Here is a 17402-nt window from a genome sequence, read left to right as displayed (position 1 = left end):
CCCGGCTGCCAAAGCGATTTGTGGTCTGGAAAACTGTTTCGCCCAGCGACATTTCAAGGTTTTCTGTCACAGCAGCCGCTCCCCCGATTTTTCCCTTCTTCCGCCCCTTTGCAATTTGCCAGTTTTTAATTTCCTCCGGGTCTCTCATTAGCGGTCCGCTTTTCAGGTGGCCAACCAGGCCCCAGATGCCAAAAGTAGGTCGAAACGGGTCGCTTCTCGAAATTGTGGCACACGCACCGCTCAGACACCTTAGTGGATTTTGGTTTTTTCGCTATTTCCAGCTGACTTTTTGCCCCGACAATTTAGGAAAACAGACAATGGATGGGTGTAAATCATGTTTGCACTGTCTGTCTGTTTGTCTGGCACTGGCTTTTTGGCCCAGACTTGACTTGACTTTACTTGACTTGTGGTCAATGGCTTGTACATAATGGCTGCCCCAAAACAACAACTACAATCGGCTCTTTGGGGCATTTGCAAACAATGACATTATGCTGACGTTTATTAATCGCATTTGCGAAATTAATGTCGTGACATTTTCGGTTTAATGTAGTTGTAATAAATAAATGCGCCGTTTACCCATAGACTAACAGAAGAACAACAATAAATATGTATGGTATAAAAAAATCAATACAATAGTCGCAGAGACAGACGGCAGACACCGCAGACAGTTGCGGCTGTCAGTGCTCCAGATTATGTAATTCCAATTTGCATATAACAAATGAGCCAAGTGGTAGCTACTTTATTTATTTTCCAACATGTCAGGGATCGCAGTAGCACTTTCTTTCACTGGTAAAGAATATGGATAGTCAATATGAATTAAATATAAAATATTGAATTTTACCACCCTTTTTTGCCAGTGTCATCACAATAATCATAACATGGCTCATAACATATTTCAATATTTTTAATTAAATGTTTTGTACAACTAAGTTTTCTAAAAACAAATTAAAATAAAAAATTGAAAAAAAAAGTACTTTACTTTACCCCAGATGGGACTCGAACCCACAATCCCCGGCTTAGGAGGCCGATGCCTTATCCATTAGGCCACTGGGGCATGTGCTAGCGGCCGGCAAAATGCTATTTTCAGTTTACGACGCAACGTCATGGGTGGTGACTCACTAAGAGAACGAAATTTTCAGAAGTGAGCGCAAAACGTGTTTGTTTATTGAACACCTTTCGGGGTGGAAATATACCATGATGAAATTACCTGTGTTGATATTTCAGCAAGAACATAGGTACTTGGATCCAGAATATTCTTTATTAAGAACCTCAAACCTTTGTTAGCAACGAGAAACACTTGAGCGGCAGAGTAAACATAACCCAAATATTTAGTACGTTATGCACATACATATGTATGTTTCTTTAAACAGTTGCTTCACCACAAAATTAAATTCAAAACACCAAAAAAATATTCTTACTTTTTTTCTTGTTTGCTGATTCTTTAACGCCCTGAGTTTCATGTGGGCATTTTGACAGCCACAAGCACATGCCCCAGTGGCCTAATGGATAAGGCATCGGCCTCCTAAGCCGGGGATTGTGGGTTCGAGTCCCATCTGGGGTAAAGTGAAGTACTTTTTTTTTCTTTTTTAATTTTTTCACATAAGAGCTATAGATAAGGAACTCTTATCGCTCTATGGTAGCTAATTGATAAGAAATAAATTTAATTTACGCTAATATTTTGATTAAAAGTTTTTAGAGCCTTATCTCAAGAAAAAATTCTAATTTTAATTCCATTCACCATAAACTTATAATGGTAATAAAGAGTGCTACAGCTCTGTTCCAAATTACTGTTAAGTTCCATTGATTAGCTACAGTATGGAACAAAAATGTAAGGAATGTTTGAAATTTTCCCGTGGGTGTCGGTGAAAGTGTGTGACTATTTCGCAAGCTATTGGCAGTGTTCCATCAAACCAGATTATCGAAGTGCCGCTCCCAAATGCCGGCCCCCCCAAGCCGAACATAAACCATGGAAACTCGTCACAGCAGTTGACATTTCGCTGTGCCACTTCCACTTAATTTAACAACTTTACGAGTGCCAGCCATCGTCTTCTAATATCGTTTTCAGGCATTTTCACCCCGGCTCTTAAATGGCAATCAGCTTTCTGATGAGTTGTCAAAAACGGCGTCGCCTGGCGTTTAGGTGGATGCATCGCCAGTGGGCGTGGGAGTGGGTGGGTGTGGCCTGGCCCCGGATGAAATCCATCCACTTTAAAAGTTTGCCAAAAATTGCGGCTCATAATTTCACTTTCGCTATCTGAAATATGCATGGTCGTAAAATTTGCCAACGCCGTCCAAATGGCCACCCAGGGAGCCAAGGATGCACAGGCATCGCCGGATTGGGACTGAGTTGGCTGGGAAGGCTGGGAGGTGGTTAGATGGAAGCTTCGGCCATAAGCATTAAAATTGCATACAGGCTGGCAGGCCAAAAAAATACTAAAAAATAAAACTGTGCCTCGCATAGTTTCATTTGCTTTACGATTCAGCAAAACTTTGGCTGAGGATGCACGGAAGTTGGGATCCGGGGTTCGAGGAGGGATAACAGCGGGCTGTAAGGCAGTCTCATCATTAATGTAAATTCATTGTTGCATGTTGCTGGAGGGGGAGGGGGGTTTCAGGGGTTGCCCCACTGCCTGCATTATAACAATTCATACTGAATTTTTGATACGAATTCAACTTTCCCGCGTACGCATAATCCATTAAGTAAAAAATGGGGAGCTTTCGACTTGGAAGTATCTCTCTATTATTTTGTGAAATGGAATACTTTACTTTGGTATTAGACACTAGTTCCTGAATAAAACAAATTGTGCTTCTCATAATAAATAATAAAAGTAATAATACGTAAAGGTGTATCAAAGAATGTCATAAAAGACTGTACAGTTGATTTTCATTTATAATATATTTCTAGAAGAAAAATTTAATAGTTACAGGATAAAGTCTTTTCGATTCGAAATAGTTCTTATAAGTACAATTAATTTAGTTGGATATGTTTTGAACTAGGGCTGCCATTGCATACCCATTAGGACAAGAATTCCTGCAGCAAGGGAAAGAATTCCTCTCGCCCCTATACACCCATACGCCCCACCTCAGAGTGAAAACTTTTTGCAGAATTAATGGCAAGGGTACTTTAGCACCCCGCGGAAACTAGGCCAAAGTCCGGGTGCTCTTCTATATAGAGCGGGGAAACGAAATGGTTTGGTAGATGGGGGGATGGGGCAAAAAGGCATTCTGCGAGGTTTATGGAATGCTCCGCAGATTGCATTTGTTGCATTTTACTTAATTGAAAAAGGCCAGCAATGTGGGGGAAGGCCGTAAAAGGACAATATCGCTGTCCCTAGCCCTCTATGGGCTGCCTGCGCACTTCATAAAGCTGACAGGGCCCGGATCGCACTGGGCCGGCTATAAAAGAACATGACCAAAGAAGCGGCTGCCGAGGAGGCAAACACACACCAAAATAGACCGCCAGCGGATTGCCACAAACGGGCAACAAACGGGCCAAAAGCAAAAGCAACAAAGCCATGGCATCTGCAACAAGCAACGGCAAACAAACAACGAGCGGCAGAAATTATCTACTCAGATTATGTCGAGATTAATTACATACGCTGAGCGCCATTGTCTTGTCAATAAATTGTCGTTGTCGTCGACGTCGCCTGGCATCGTGTGGCTTAAAGATAAGAGGGCCTCCGACGCCGACTACCGAAATGTTAACTGGCTTTTCCTTTCTTCTCTTTATATTTGCTGCCACTTTTTTGCCATTTTTTGCCATTTTTTTCCATTTTTTTTTGGCTGATGCTGTCAAAATTGGTTGCTCAACCCGGGAGCCGCAGCCAAGCCCCTCGTCCTCGGCTAATTAATTTAGAAATGTTGCCAACATCAGCGCGACGAGCCCACCAAAGGGAGCGCCCCATGGACCACCGTTAGCGGGCAAATAATAATGAAATGATATAGGTTTAATCCCCCGATAAGCATCGTGCCGCATCTCTCTAAGCCAAAGTGCTCGCCAAGTGCGCGTAAATTAATTGGCCAGCAGGCTGTAGAGAGGGCCATATGCATATGGGCAGTTCCCGGCTCAGAAGACTGCCGGCCAAGATTATGTGGCTTCGTCTTTGGCCAAGGGGCACTGCTGAATTTAGTGCTTGCTAAGCGCCGAATGGCCAATGTAAATTTCCAGCGTCTGTGTGCCTTCTTGGCCCGGCCTAAATGTGCCAGAGGATCGAGGGCTAAGGCGGCCGAATGATGGCCCACGAGCATGGGCAGGGCTAATTAGAATGGATAACACGATATTGGCAGCGCTGCACCTGGAAAATACTGCCCACCATAACTCCGGATGAGTGTTTGGCCATGTAAAAGATGCGGTTCGAGATTGCGGAGTCTGAAAAAATATTGAGATGGGAAAATATAACCCATCTCTAAGAAAAAGACTAGGGGAAAAGCAACGAACTTGAATAATATATTATAAATATTCTACCTAAGGGTATTTTAACTAATTTAGCTTAAGTGATCTATAATAAAAGATTGCCTTAAAAGTCTAAAGAAATAATCTTTCTTATTCTCAGTATTTTATTAAAGCAAACATCTATTTATAATTAATAATTGGCTTAGCCTACTGCAGATCCAAGAGACCCTTGCCATCAAGAATGGCTAGCAATCTAGTTGAACTTCTGATCACAATTTCGCTGGCATGGATGGACTTCTGAAACCTCAGTCCCTCTTCGGTTTCTTTATACAGACTCGAAAAGTCTGAGGTCACTTCACTGCCATTGTAGATAATAACAGGTTTGAAGAGATGAGACAGCAGGGCTGTAAAGTGATAATGGTAAAGTAATACGATTCACCAACAAGTTTCACTTTACTTACTCATGAATCGGCGACGTTCGAACTGTAGCCGGAAATCCTGAAGGCTGGGGAATAAACCCGTATACGAAAGCTTTTCCAAATTTGCTTTCAGATCGCTATAATATTTGTCAACGAGTTCTGCCTCCATGTCCTGAAACTCCTCCCTGAGGGAGACGGTGAAGAAGTGGTGCAAGTCGATGGCGGGGGAGGTGCAGTTGCTGAATTGAAAGTCTATAGCAACTGCTGTTTTGGGATTACCCGCATCATCGTACTGAAACATAATATTGGTGGTCCAGCAATCACCATGGATCAACGTTAACAGTTCTTCTTCTTTATTCACTTCAAATGTCCTAGCCACATACTCCATAATGAAACTCTGCAATTTCTCCAATTTGTTGCCATAGTTTTGCTTTAAATCTGGCTGTTCATCTATAAACCTTAAGAAGGCCCCAAACACACCAGTGTATACCTCGGTATAGCCCTGTTTGTCACGCGAAAAAAAATGGGTATAAAAACACTTGGAGAGGACTTCCGAATGGCGCTGCCTCAGGACTATGGATGCGGCATGAAACTTGGCCAACATTTCCAAAGTAAGTTTGGTATGAGCCAGGTCTAGCTGCTTTACTCTATCCGCATTAACGTAGTTATACTCTGATAGATCTTCCAGTATCATGGTGCTATATTCCCGGTCCACGGCGATGGCATCTGCAGTTATCTTTTCCTTTAAGCCAGCTTCCTGGAGCAGCTCCTTCACTTTCGGTAGGACGAACTCGTACATGTATATTTCCCGGTTGTACACATCGTACTCCACGAAAACCTTGGCTTGCGGAACATTTTCGGATAGGGCTTGCTTGACGATATAGGACGTTTTCTGAACCAGTCCGTCACTTAGCTGATACTCCACGTGGATCCGGGTCATAAGACTCATATAGTTCTGACCTTTTTCCGTCGCCGGCTTGGCCCAGATTTTGAGGACCTTGAGCTGATCATCTTTGTAATATGTCCTCAACCTTGGTTCTAGGTACTCCTCGGTTAGCCAAGTGGGTAGCATTGTTTACGTGATGGGGTTACTCGACTTCTAACGCTTTCGCTCTAGGGTGCACTTTTATATTTGGAAGAAATGGGTTCTTATCGGTCACAATTAAAAGCGCGATTAGATTTGTAATAGCAGATAACGCTTTCGCTCTGGATTACACTTTTATATATGGAAGAAATTGGTTCTTATCGGCTAAAATTAAAAGCGCGATTAGGTTAGTAATAGCAAATTGTAAGCTATCTAACAATGAAATCTACATTGTTCATTCTGCTTTTCACTGATTAGTTGACCTGCGCCACATCATGCTATTCCACATGAATTACAAGTCTAGAAAGATTTCTTAGGTAAATGTTAACTGAAATAATATAACAGGTTTGTTAGATAAAACAATTAGTGATTTATTTCACCGTAACTAAATATATATTTGCCTATAGATCTATTCTGTTAGAGATTTTATATCAGTAATGATTTTATTGCAATTGTTGACTTGCTTGAATTTGCTCATTAGTAGTACTTCATCCATTGGAGGAATTTGTTTGATAAGAGGTGACAAGTGAGAGGTTTAAAGTAATACTTAAATGTGGAAGGTCTTAAGAGAATTTCACACATCCGATCTAGTCGCCCGGCAATACTAATTTCATTAACAAATATTTACTGCCGCATTACTCATCATTAATAACACTTGCCCAGAGGATGGTGTGAAATATCCCTCATCCTCTCTATAAACGAGTGCATTTCTGTCCCAACTCCGACCCCATGTAATTATTTATAATTAAAGTTCCTGCTGTGTCTGTGCTTTGGATGACCAAATGAATGCATTATACAACTGAGAGTTTACTGCCAACAACAAGGGCACAAACAAGCTGTCGTACATAAGGGAAATACATGCCAAATGTATGAAGATGACGACTGCAAAGTGAAAGTTCCCAGGTTCACTCTATTTTCTGTTTGTTTACTGTAAAGTTTCCCTATGCTGTGCATATAGAAATTCCATTACTTGGGAAATCATTTCGCAAGTGCATATGGGATGATGTTACTTTGCTGTTGATATTTGGCACACTGGGAGGAAAGGCACAGTATGTCTTGTATATTTTGTATAATAAGTGATAACTAAATATAATGGAGTCTTCCGCAAAAGTGACAACGTTTTTTAAATCGCCCAAAAAGTATGCTACCAGCCATAAAAGTATGCAACAATATATTTTTATCCGAAAATTCCCATGGCTTCCATTAAAGGCAATGCCTTGATTTCCACTGCATACTTTTAGGTACTAATTTAAATGATTTTTAAAACATTTGAAATCATTTATGTGACACTTCCAAATTTATTCATTAAAAATATACAAAAATGAATAAAGAATAGTTTTAACAAATATTTGAAGATGTAAAAATGATGAAAGTCCCACACTCGGAGTTAGTTTTTCCTCTGTACTGCCATCTGTGGACAGTGTGGATCAAAGTTTTGGGGCTTTCTAGCTATTTGCAAGGCACGCACTTGATCCACCCACTCATACTACCACACTCTCGTAATTTCCCAGGCGGTCCAACGGTACTTTGACGGCAGTGACGCCATTTTACCGGCGGCCATTTTCCGTCTGCCACTTCCGCCGTAGCGTGCCGCCTGAATAATTGATGCCGCGATGGGCCGTAATGGGTTAAGGGCTGATCCAGCGACTGAGTCGCTATTAATGAGTTCCCACCGCCTATATGCATAATGTATAAAATATGTACGGCGCTGCCATTGACTCAGCCCACCCACGAAGCAGTTGACAAATAAGCGCTTAAGAAATTTGCCACCGTTTGCCAACAGAGTGGGGACTTCACAAGTGAATATTAAATAAATTTTCCAGTTATTGCCTGCGTCTGTGCGCGGCCTCAACGGTTTAACCAAAGACCGGCGACGAGGGCTGCATTCAACTTGTAATTAATGTCAAATATTTACACATTTGCCGGAGATCAAAGGTCTGCCAGTGAGTCTCACAGCAGCCGGGCTAATTAAATGAGTATTTATATTTAAATTACACAAAACTACTTAAAGGCTTTACCCTGGAGCCAGAAGGCTGACGAAGTGGGTGGATTTTTACCTAAGAATACAGCTGGAGGCAATGGATGTCTTCCGCCTCCAAGAAGGGCGGAAAATCAACCCTTGCCGGTAAGCACCATATGGTGGGTGTAGCTTATTTCCCGAATAAATAATCATGCTGGAAAAAACTGTCACTTAATTAGCTCAAATTAGTTAGCTTATCATTATAATGAATATAAATAAATCATTGCAAGTAGCTCCAAACAATTTACATGTACTTTTAAGTCAGTAGACAGATCTTATTGAAACTTATTATAGTAACCAATATTATTATAATCAATTGCTTCTTCTGATTCTATTAATCAATTGCTTTTTAGATATATATATTGAAGGCATTTATTAGACTATAAAGTAAGGTAAGTAAAGAAATTATAAGATTATGAAGTAGACTACATATTGTTACGTATGTAACAAAGGGAATTTTTTTTAAGTGAAGTTCAAGTCCTAGTTTTGAACCCCCTACTAACATTTACTTTCACACTTTTTATGAATATAAGAAAAGCACTACATAATGTTTTGTAGCCCCTTGCTTCCATCATGTCAATTGAGCTTAACGCAAAGTGGCCTTATCCGAACCGATGTTACTGCTAATTTCGCTAAACTTATCCCTTTTACTTGCTGCTCCTGTCGAAAACTTTTGCTGCAGCCGAGAATATGCACAAAGTTGAAAGGTGAACTTGCCGCGTTCGTTATCCTTCACCGGCAATTTGTCGCACAATTTAGCCGGCATTCAATTTGCTTCGAACTCGCTCGTCAAAGGCTTTCAGCTTGTTAGCGCTGCACTCAATTGGAGGCATTCAAATGCCGAGCGGTCGAGTGGCAATAGAGGGTTAAGGTTGTGGGCGGGCTGGGGGCACAAGGCGCAGGGCGGGGCTGCTGCAATTTGAAAATGCAGTCGCGCCCTAGCGGGGACAAGAACCCGTGGAGCAACCAGTTCCAAGCTCGCAACAGCAGCAGCTCGTGTGTGATATTCGGTATACGACATGTGGGAAATGCGTGTGCTGTGTGCTCTGCAATCTTGGTCCTTCCGCGGAAAACCAGTGTCCGTGTCCGGGTTTCGGCTCCGGCTCTCGGGAATCCGGTTCTCCAGTTCTCCAGGTTTCCGATTCTCCGATTCTCCGTCGCTGTTGCGGCTCTGTTAGCCGGAAATGTTACGGCGCACACACGAAATGCATTTTGTAACCCAATTTCCTACTTCCGGTGTCTTTTCGGCAGCCACACCACCCACTGCACCACCCACTGCTCCTCCCACCGCCCGCTGAGAGTCGTGAGCACGTGGGAGAGTGGGCGGAAATGAGCTTGGCCGGAAAATTAACCCACTGGTTCTCTCGCACACATGGGAGCTTTTCCACACATGCTCGAGTCGGGAAATTCCGAGCTGCTTCGTGGAGCTTTTCCGAGCTTTACCAGCTTTCCGCCCAACGTTCTGACCCCCTCAATTTCTTCTTGTTTTTTGTTGTCGTTGTTTTCCTTATTTAATGCCGGTGTGCAGCTGTTTTGACCAAGTGACGTATTGTAATGCCGCCAGTCGTGTTGCCACTTTGATTGATTGGGTAATGAAGTTATTAGATAGGTGTGATTGTCAGGCCGTGCGAGATTTCGATTCCGATTTCGAGTGTGGCAGCGGCGAATTAAGTGCCTCATTAGATTGTTATGATAGGTGTGCGGCATTGTGGGCGGAGCTGCAAGTCGCGAAATGCAATTAATATGCAAACGAATGAGTGATTGAGTCGTAAACATAAGATTTTCCCATGATTTATGGTGGTTATTAAAGGTGATTTAAATGCCCCCGGAAAACAGCAATAAGAATAAAACGAAATGTTAAAGAACAAATCAAAATATGACATTGAATCCAATCTCTCAAAGCCATCACTGTTAATAACTCGAATTATTGCTGAGATAATTAATTTTGGAAATCTTTGAGGGCAATACAAAGCTTAAAATCTTTTTTTTTTAATATTTGCATAAATTAAAATGTTTTTTTTTTTATCCAACTCTACCAGGAACTACCATATTTTCATATATTTACCATATATTCGATTTCAGACGACTCTATGATTCGAATCATCGATTCGACTCTATGGTTCAAATTATTGATTAGACTCCATGATTCAAATCATTGATTCGACTCTATGATTCGAATATATGATTCGACTCGATGATTGATTCGACTCTATGAGTCAAATCATTGATTCGACTCTATGAATCAAATCATTGATTCGACTCTAAGATTCAAATCATTGATTCGACCCTATGATTCGAATATATGATTCGACTCAATGATTCGACTCAATGATTCGACTCTATGATTCGAATTTATGATTCGATTTCATCCGGCTCTATGATTTGACTCTATGATTCGACTTAATGATTCGATGCTATGATTCGACTCTATAATTCGAATCATTGATTCGACTCTATGAATCGATTCTATGATTCGACTCTATGATTCGATTCTGTGATTAGATTCTATGATTCGAATCTACTATTAGATTTTATTCGACTCTATGATTCGAATTTATGATTCGATTTCATCCGGCTCTATGATTTGACTCTATGATTCGACTTAATGATTCGATGCTATGATTCGACTCTATAATTCGAATCATTGATTCGACTCTATGAATCGATTCTATGATTCGACTCTATGATTCGATTCTGTGATTAGATTCTATGATTCGAATCTACTATTCGATTTTATTCGACTCTATGATTCGACTTTTTGATTCGACTGTATGGTTCGACTCTATGATTTGATTCTATGTTTCGATGCTATAATTCGACTCTATGACTCGATTCTATGGTTCGACTCTATGATTCGACTCTATGATTCGATTGTACGGTTCGATTTATTGATTCGATTCTAAGATTCGATTCAATTATTTGATTTCATTGGGCTCTATAATTCGACTCTATGATTCAATGATTCGATTCTAAGATTCGATTCAATGATTCGAATAATACAATTTCGTCCCAAGGGTTTATATCAGAGCTTTGGTATGTTGAAGGTGCAATCGTCACTAGTTTTTTACTTCGATTAGTGGTGTTTTTGTTTGATAGATTTAGAGCAAAACAAGGAAGAACGCTGTAGTCGAGTACCTCGACTATCAGATACCCGCTACTCAGCTAAAGGGACCAAAGGGAAATGGAGATATGCAAGCAGCAAAGCGAGATTGAAATGCGACACCTACCCGCGATCTCAATATATGGCTATGTTGGTAGACTGATTTAAGCGTTATGGGTGCAAGAGTGGGCGTGGAAAACTTTTTTTTTTTTGGGTCAATCGGTAGGTATTGACGAGACCAATACATTTCAGTTGAAATTTTTTATATAGCATAAAAATTGTGGGCGTCACAGGTTTTCAAAATTTTTTTTCTAGCATGAAAATTGTGTGCGCCATAGGCTTTGGCGGTTTAACTGAAATGTATTGGTCTTGTCAATACCTATCGATTGACCCAAAAAAAAGTTTGCCACATAACCATATTTTGAGATCACGGGTAGATGGCGCATTTCCATTTCGCTTTGCTGTTTGCATATCTGCATTTCCCTTTGGTCCCTTTAGCTGAGTAACGGCTATCTGATAGTCGAGGTACTCGACTATGGCGTTCTTCCTTGTTTTGACTAAAATCGGAGTACCAAAAAAACTGATGTGATATTTTCATATTATCAATAAATCTACTCAGAATTTGAAAAAGAATGGTTTATTAAACTGTGTAAACATTGAACAATATTTTTTTGTGTGTGTGGCCAGCTATCGGATGCCCCAAATCACTCAGAAATCGAAGTAAAGAAGACCAAAATTCTTTACTTCGATTTCTGATTGATTTGATGATCAGAAGTCGAACTAAAGAATTTTAGTCTTCTTTTCTTCCATTTCTGATTGATTTGGGGCATAATTTCCTCACTTCTTTCGTTCATGAGCATCATCGAGCCATTCATGATGCCCAAATGAACCCAAATTTGGATCTTGATATGGATGTAAAAAGAATGGACATTGCCGTCTTCAACAGCGACATAGGAGTGATCGAAGTTCGATTTGGGGCCTCGCAGGCATAATTTGGAGGAGCTTGTGGGAGGGATCGACCTTGAAATTCAGCGTCCCTATGTCTTGGCCACGATATTGCTTATGGTGTCGGTCATCATTTTCCCACTTCTTCCGTTTATAATCATTAACGTGCAATTGATGATGACCAATGGCACGTTGATGATTATGAACGGAAGAAGTGAGGAAATGGTGAACGAAACCCGAAGCGATATCGTGGCCAAAACCATAAGGACGGATTTCAAAGTCGATCGCTTTTAAAGACGTTATTATCTATTCTCTTTGCAGTCATCTCAAAATACAACTTTGTGTTCACTTGAAGAGTGAAACAGTTTACAGCACTTAATTTCAAAGCGCAGGCGCAAGGGCTCACTTTGAGGTTTGGCAGGACTTCTGAGGATCCGGATCTTCTGGGGCACTGCTCCTGACGAACTGGTATGGGCGTAGTTTAACCCGTTCTGCGTAATTGCTCCGCCGACTTGAGGCTCTCCTCACTTATTAGTTGCAGTTGCTGGGAGATGGTCTTTCTACATTGCTGTATCCACTTCTGAATCTCTGGCTCATCTTGGGGCTTTGGCTGGATTGATCCCAAGCCAACTTCCTCAGAACCAGGAGCTAGCCAAGGAGCTGATGAGCCCCAATGTTCAGGAAAGTCAGGAATTAGAGTATCTGGTGGTCTACGCTCGTTCATTTGCATTTCTTCAACTGGCTCTACAGCCGAAGTCTCTGGAAGTTTCCAGAAACACTTCATCGTGCACACATTTTCCGAAATCCGGCTCCACAGCATCAACTTTGCGAAGTTTTACTTGTTCTGGGTTGGTAATCGTCCGGTTTTGAGTACCCTAGATGATCTTGTAGGTGGCATTAGCTGCTCGACGGATCTACATAAGTAGATGGGTTCAGAGCTCCTCTGGTTGGCAAACTTCAAAACGACGCCCTGCACAAAAAACTTACTCAAAACGATGGTTCTCAGATCGGAGCACTGAAATGGTTTTAATGAAGTGGCTTTAATTTTTTGCTTAATTTACTAAACATGGCTTACCAGGAAGGAGTTCGGACAAAGGTGTCTGATCTTGAAGTTTCGTTTATTTTTGAATCTTCTACAGGCATTTGGGACCTAAATAGAAGAAAACCCATTTTAATGTACGGAAAACATTTTAGCAGCTCAGCTATAAATTAAATTATTTGTTCCGTTCCTACCTGTCAAAAAACTTGGAAATCCTTCTGCTCTTTTTTCTTTTTTCTGATCCCTCGTGGTCGTCATATTCTTGCGGCTTTATCAGGGCCCTTCACCGTCATTCGAAAGAATCTTCTGGAGCATTTCGTTGCTAAACAAGAGATTCGTGAATTGCGTGTCCTCCTGGTCCTAAGAATCTGAGGCAAGTCTCACCTGTTTCGACGGAGTAAACAATTCGACTTTCGACGGAATTGGAATCGCACGAGGGAAAATAACTTATGCAGGACAAGTGCGCACAGCCTGAAATCAATTTAACTAATATCAAATGTCGTTCTGAATTGTCGGACGTCAAATTTTTTCACAAGTCTATCGGGTTGCTGCGATTGCAATTTTCTTTCGATAAAACCTATCTACTGGAAACAGAGCTGTCACCCTATTTCCCTTAAAAGCCATGGCAACTCTGTAACATTTAAGTATCGCCAGTAAGCAATATTTATTATACCCGTTACTCGTAGAGTAAAAGGGTATATTAGATTCGTCGGCAAGTATGTAACAGGCAGAAGGAGCGTTTCCGACCCCATAAAGTATATATATTCTTGATCAGGATCACTAGCCGAGTCGACCATGTCCGGCTGTCCGTCTGTCCGTATGAACGCTGAGATCTTGGAAACTATAAGAGCTACAATACTGGGATTAGGCATGCAGATTCCTGAGATTCCTGCGCATCGCAAGTTTGTTTACTCTTCGGAATATCAATTCTTAAATATGTCAGAATTACGAATAAAATTAAAAAAAAAAATCGGACGACTTTAGAGTAGTTTCACAACATTGCCTAAGGGAATAACATGAAACTCGTTTGATTTGGACAATAAAATTAAGCTTATTTTAACATGGATTTTGTCCAAATATGGCTTTTTTGGTTTGTATAGAAGGTTAGTTTAAAGTGTTTCGAGTTTTTCTTACGTCAACAGACGCCTTACAGTCACTAAATTCTTAAAAAAATCCATATTTTCAAACAATCACATTGAAAAATTAAAACTTATATTTCAGAGTAATTATTTCTTTTCACCCAATCTTCTCAACTGTACAACTTTCTCGCTTGACTTAAAAAAGTAGATGGCCCATTACCACTGATGGGGTCGCTTTCCCATCCGTTCACCTGAGAGACCAGAGCAATCCAATTCCGCGATGGAAAATATGATAACAGCTCTGGCCGCTTGTCACTAATGCTGACAAGGTCACATTGTCAACGTCACTGCGCGTGCGTAAACCAATAAAATTTGTCCAAAACGGCCAAGACAATAGCCAAATAAACAAAGGCTAAGCGAGGGGTTTCTGGCGGATAGAGCCGCGGTAATGGGGCAGATACTCGTACGTACAGCCGCAGCTAAACTGGCTTTAATGATTCAATCCCAAATATGGGTGTCAATAAGTTAACAGACAGACAATGTTGCACTTGCCGCGGCCAAAAGCGTGGTCTTGGCCAAAAGCAGATGACTGGGAGCTGCAGTTCGAGCTTGAGCTGTACTTTGGAGGAAGATCTGGAGGTAAGCCTGGACCCAGACCCAGACACCGCCACAGAAATTATGAAATGCATTTAATTTCGTTGCACACTTTTTGTGCGGTCCGGCGGATTCAGCTGCACAGCTCCGCAGCTCTTAGGGGTCTTTGGAAAATCTATAAAAATTCCATTGCCCATAATTTAAGCCGTTGGCATTGCACTTGGACTTGGACTTGGCCGTGGTCCTCTTCGACCGACCGACTGTTTAAGGAAGCAAATGTTTCCGTGCAGCTGCCAACTGGTTGACAACTTGTGTGGACCCGTGTTTTATGTGCCATCGGCCGCTGCAGTCGGGTTTATATTGCAATCTGTCCGCAATCATGTCACATCGTTCTGCAACTGGTTCTGCCAGAGGCTTACCTCCCTTCCTCCCATCCAGCCCATCTAATGAGCTCCGAGGGCTTTCTTTCATATATATAAAAAGGTTTATTGCTGGGAAATGGTAAATGGCAAATGGCAAATGGAAGGAGGACCTTGGCTACACATAAATCTCAAGTGAATGCCGGTCGAGGATGCATAAAACTTCTGACATTAAGAGCCAGACGCCCGCGCTTAAGTCCAGCAGGACATCAAAAGTTGCTCCTGGCTGGCCGTAAACAAATAAACAACAAGCTGCAGAACAACTGGCCAAGAATTTGCCGCCAAACAAAGCCAAGGAGCTGAAAAAGAAGCAAACAAAAAAAAATTGTAACGCAGTCAACAAGGACACTGTCATAACTTTTTTAATGTCCTGGACAGGGGCGGTCGGACAGCTGACAGTAGATAAATTCTAAGCAAGCAACTTTTGCAGCCAACTTGCACTGACATTCCTCTTGGCCACGTTGCACTCCCTGACAAATCGCAAAGTGCTCCCCAGTCAGCCAAAAAAATGGAGACTCCAAACAGGTCGGGTCCAAAGGAAGCTGGCCAAAAAACTGCTTTGCCTCGCTTAAGATTTCCTTTGTCTCTTTGGCGAATCGCATAAATCTCCCCGAGCTACTTAATTTTTCAGTACGAACTGCATACAACTTTGGAATCATTCTCTAGCAGACTTTATTGGGTTACTGGCACCGCAGCGAGATAAAGTATGTATTGCCCAACCCCTTGTAATTGACAGTTGACACAGTTGGCCAACTTTGACAGGCAAACACAACCGGCCAGATTGAACTGAACCCGATGTTTGACTGAACTGAATTGCCAGTTGCATTGCATAATTGATTCCTTTTGTCTGTACTTAAAATTGGCTTCATTGGGTTCGTTCAAATATTAAAAGTACCCTATGGACAAAAAGCTAGTTTTTTTCCCAAGCTTCATTTAAGAAAAAAATGAAAATTATTGTAAACACATAAATTTAATGAATTTAGCACACAAAAAGCCATTACCAAGGCCACCTCGCTACCCAGAACACTTTTGTGTTTGCATTTAATTTTATATTCCTACGCACTGTTTGCCAATCCTAAATCTATTTAATATTTATTTACCATGTTCGTTGGCATTGAGTAAAGAGCATTAAAATTATCTAATTGTTTGCACTTATTTATTTCGTTTAATTATTGTGAAATGCCAGACAAACTAATTAAAAATTAAAAATGAATCGACTGTGGGTTACTTAATTAACAGTTTGATTGATTGGTCTTATTGTATTACTGAAACAATCGTGCCCGTACACCCTGGATGTCATGAATGGACGACCTGCCCCCTTTAACCCCCATTTTTGACCCCTGGGACCTGATGGAATTGTTTTCAACCGAAAATCACGCACGCAATAATTACAAAATGCAGACACCGGTATGCAAATGCCCATATTTGTATTTATATATTTTAATTACTGGAACAAATATTGCGGCCGGCTTATTATTTTGCATTTTGTGATGCGGCAGCAAACTCTGGGAATGAAATAGCAAAGCTGCCAACAAAAGCTAGGATTTGCATTTCAATTTAAATATTGTGTGACAATGCCTATAATGGCAATCCATCAAACGAGGGTAAACCAGGTCAGAAAACTGTCATTCAAAAGCCATATATGTACAGAGTACATTGTACATGGGTCAATCAATCTGTTGTACGAATAAATTTCAGTTGAACACGGGAAGTAGGGAGTGTAATATAACATATGACTATAAATGATCTATCGTTTGTAATTAAATTTTAAAATAACATAGTTAGTTTGGCATAAATTCCTGGTAAAACCTTTAAGGTTAAGTAATGTCGTTAGAACCCTACTACCTCAAACGCTATCTAATGATGTAATATATATTTTAACAATAAATTTTGTTCCCTCCTTATTATCTTTATGGATCACATTATATTTCTAAATATATTTGACTTATTGCCAATTAACCACGACCGTTTCCCTTTAGGTTCTGAAAGATGCCAGCAATTTTGATGAGCAAGCAGAGGCTGTCCTCCTTCCCTTTATGGGTGCCAAAGATCTTTGAGTTATTTGAGCAGGAATGGCGAGCGAGAACACCTGAACAGGGCTATAAAGATGCTGTCGGGATGTTGTCATTAGCATTGAAAAGAAATAAAATATAATTTATTATCAGCTGGTTGTCACAGCGACGAACGGAGTGGTCGGTCGCCTTGCCAATTGGGTGTCGATGCGAAATTATTAATTTTCTCGCAATGCCAGACCCTCCTCCTTTTACCTTTTCCCTTTTCCCTGCCGTATCTCTTGGCCAGATTTTCCTT

At 41.0% G+C, this 17402-nt stretch overlaps 1 protein-coding gene, 1 long non-coding RNA gene and 2 other non-coding genes across 4 annotated transcripts; 1 reads left to right on the top strand and 3 right to left on the bottom strand.

Annotated features, from left to right (window-relative positions):
* Positions 1-981: 981 nt before the first annotated feature.
* Positions 982-1054, bottom strand: TRNAR-CCU (transfer RNA arginine (anticodon CCU)). The gene has a single exon. It is a non-coding gene; the product is annotated as a tRNA-Arg (tRNA).
* A 434-nt stretch (positions 1055-1488) lies between these two features.
* Positions 1489-1561, top strand: TRNAR-CCU (transfer RNA arginine (anticodon CCU)). The gene has a single exon. It is a non-coding gene; the product is annotated as a tRNA-Arg (tRNA).
* Positions 1562-4564: 3003 nt separating this feature from the next.
* LOC108017874 (uncharacterized) lies at positions 4565-5919 on the bottom strand. The gene is made up of 2 exons (XM_017085035.4): positions 4855-5919; positions 4565-4797 (listed from the first exon to the last, which is right to left on the bottom strand). Exons 1-2 carry the CDS (start codon positions 5882-5884, stop codon positions 4601-4603), a joined length of 1227 nt encoding a protein of 408 aa, XP_016940524.3. The 5' UTR covers positions 5885-5919; the 3' UTR covers positions 4565-4600.
* Positions 5920-12266: 6347 nt separating this feature from the next.
* Positions 12267-13538, bottom strand: LOC108017895 (uncharacterized). Its single transcript, XR_001767835.4, has 4 exons — positions 13385-13538; positions 13195-13322; positions 13037-13111; positions 12267-12976 (listed from the first exon to the last, which is right to left on the bottom strand). It is a non-coding gene; the product is annotated as an uncharacterized lncRNA (long non-coding RNA).
* Between the last annotated feature and the right edge of the window lie 3864 nt (positions 13539-17402).

Source organism: Drosophila suzukii, chromosome 2R (genome assembly GCF_043229965.1).
Source record: "Drosophila suzukii chromosome 2R, CBGP_Dsuzu_IsoJpt1.0, whole genome shotgun sequence".
NCBI classification, from domain to species: Eukaryota; Metazoa; Arthropoda; class Insecta; order Diptera; family Drosophilidae; genus Drosophila; species Drosophila suzukii.
The sequence above is the reverse complement of the archived record's forward strand: the minus strand, read 5'-3'. Positions and strand labels throughout refer to the sequence as shown.